At 55.9% G+C, this 656-nt stretch overlaps 1 protein-coding gene across 1 annotated transcript in view; it reads left to right on the forward strand.

Moving 5' to 3' along the window:
* Positions 1–656, forward strand: part of LOC108446390 (C-type lectin domain family 4 member E-like) — a 5,710-nt gene that overhangs the window by 2,585 nt on the left and 2,469 nt on the right. The window contains exon 2 of the mRNA XM_017732918.1: positions 185–294. Within this exon, the coding sequence (XP_017588407.1) occupies positions 185–294 (110 nt within the window). The remainder of the gene's footprint in view (positions 1–184; positions 295–656) is intronic.

Below are 656 nucleotides of genomic sequence, written 5' to 3' on the forward strand. Positions count from 1 at the left end.
GTGTTTTGGGACTTCCCCAGCCGGGTTTTGGGCATTCCACAGCTGGGTTTTGGGCATTCCACAGCTGGGTTTTTGGGAATTCCGCAGCCGGGTTTTGGGAGTTCCACAGCTGGGTTTTTGGGAATTCTGCAGCCGGGTTTTGGGGAATTCCACAGCCGCATTTTCGGGAATTCCGCCCTCCCAGATGTTCCTGCTGGACAACAGCGACCGCAGCGCCTCCTACTGGCTGGGGGCGAGCGACGGCGTCAAGGAGGGCAAGTGGGAGTGGGTGACGGGCGAGGACCCCAACTTCCGGTAAGGAGAATTCCCAACTTCCGGGACAATTCCCAACTTCCGGTAAGGAGAATTCCCAACTTCCGGGACAATTCCCAATTTCCGGTAAGGAGAATTCCCAACTTCCGGGAACAGTTCACAACTTCCGGGACAATTCCCAACTTCCGGGAACAGTTCCCAACTTCCGGTAAGGAGAATTCCCAACTTCTGGGAACAGTTCCCAACTTCCGGTAAGGAGAATTCCCCCCTTCCGGGAACAGTTCCCAACTTCCGGTAAGGAGAATTCCCAACTTCTGGGAACAGTTCCCAACTTCCGGTAAGGAGAATTCCCCCCTTCCGGGACCATTCCCGGCTTCCGGCACCACTCCCCACTTCCGATAAGG

This window comes from Corvus brachyrhynchos, unplaced genomic scaffold, assembly GCF_000691975.1.
Source record: "Corvus brachyrhynchos isolate BGI_N302 unplaced genomic scaffold, ASM69197v1 scaffold515, whole genome shotgun sequence".
Classification (NCBI taxonomy): domain Eukaryota; kingdom Metazoa; phylum Chordata; class Aves; order Passeriformes; family Corvidae; genus Corvus; species Corvus brachyrhynchos.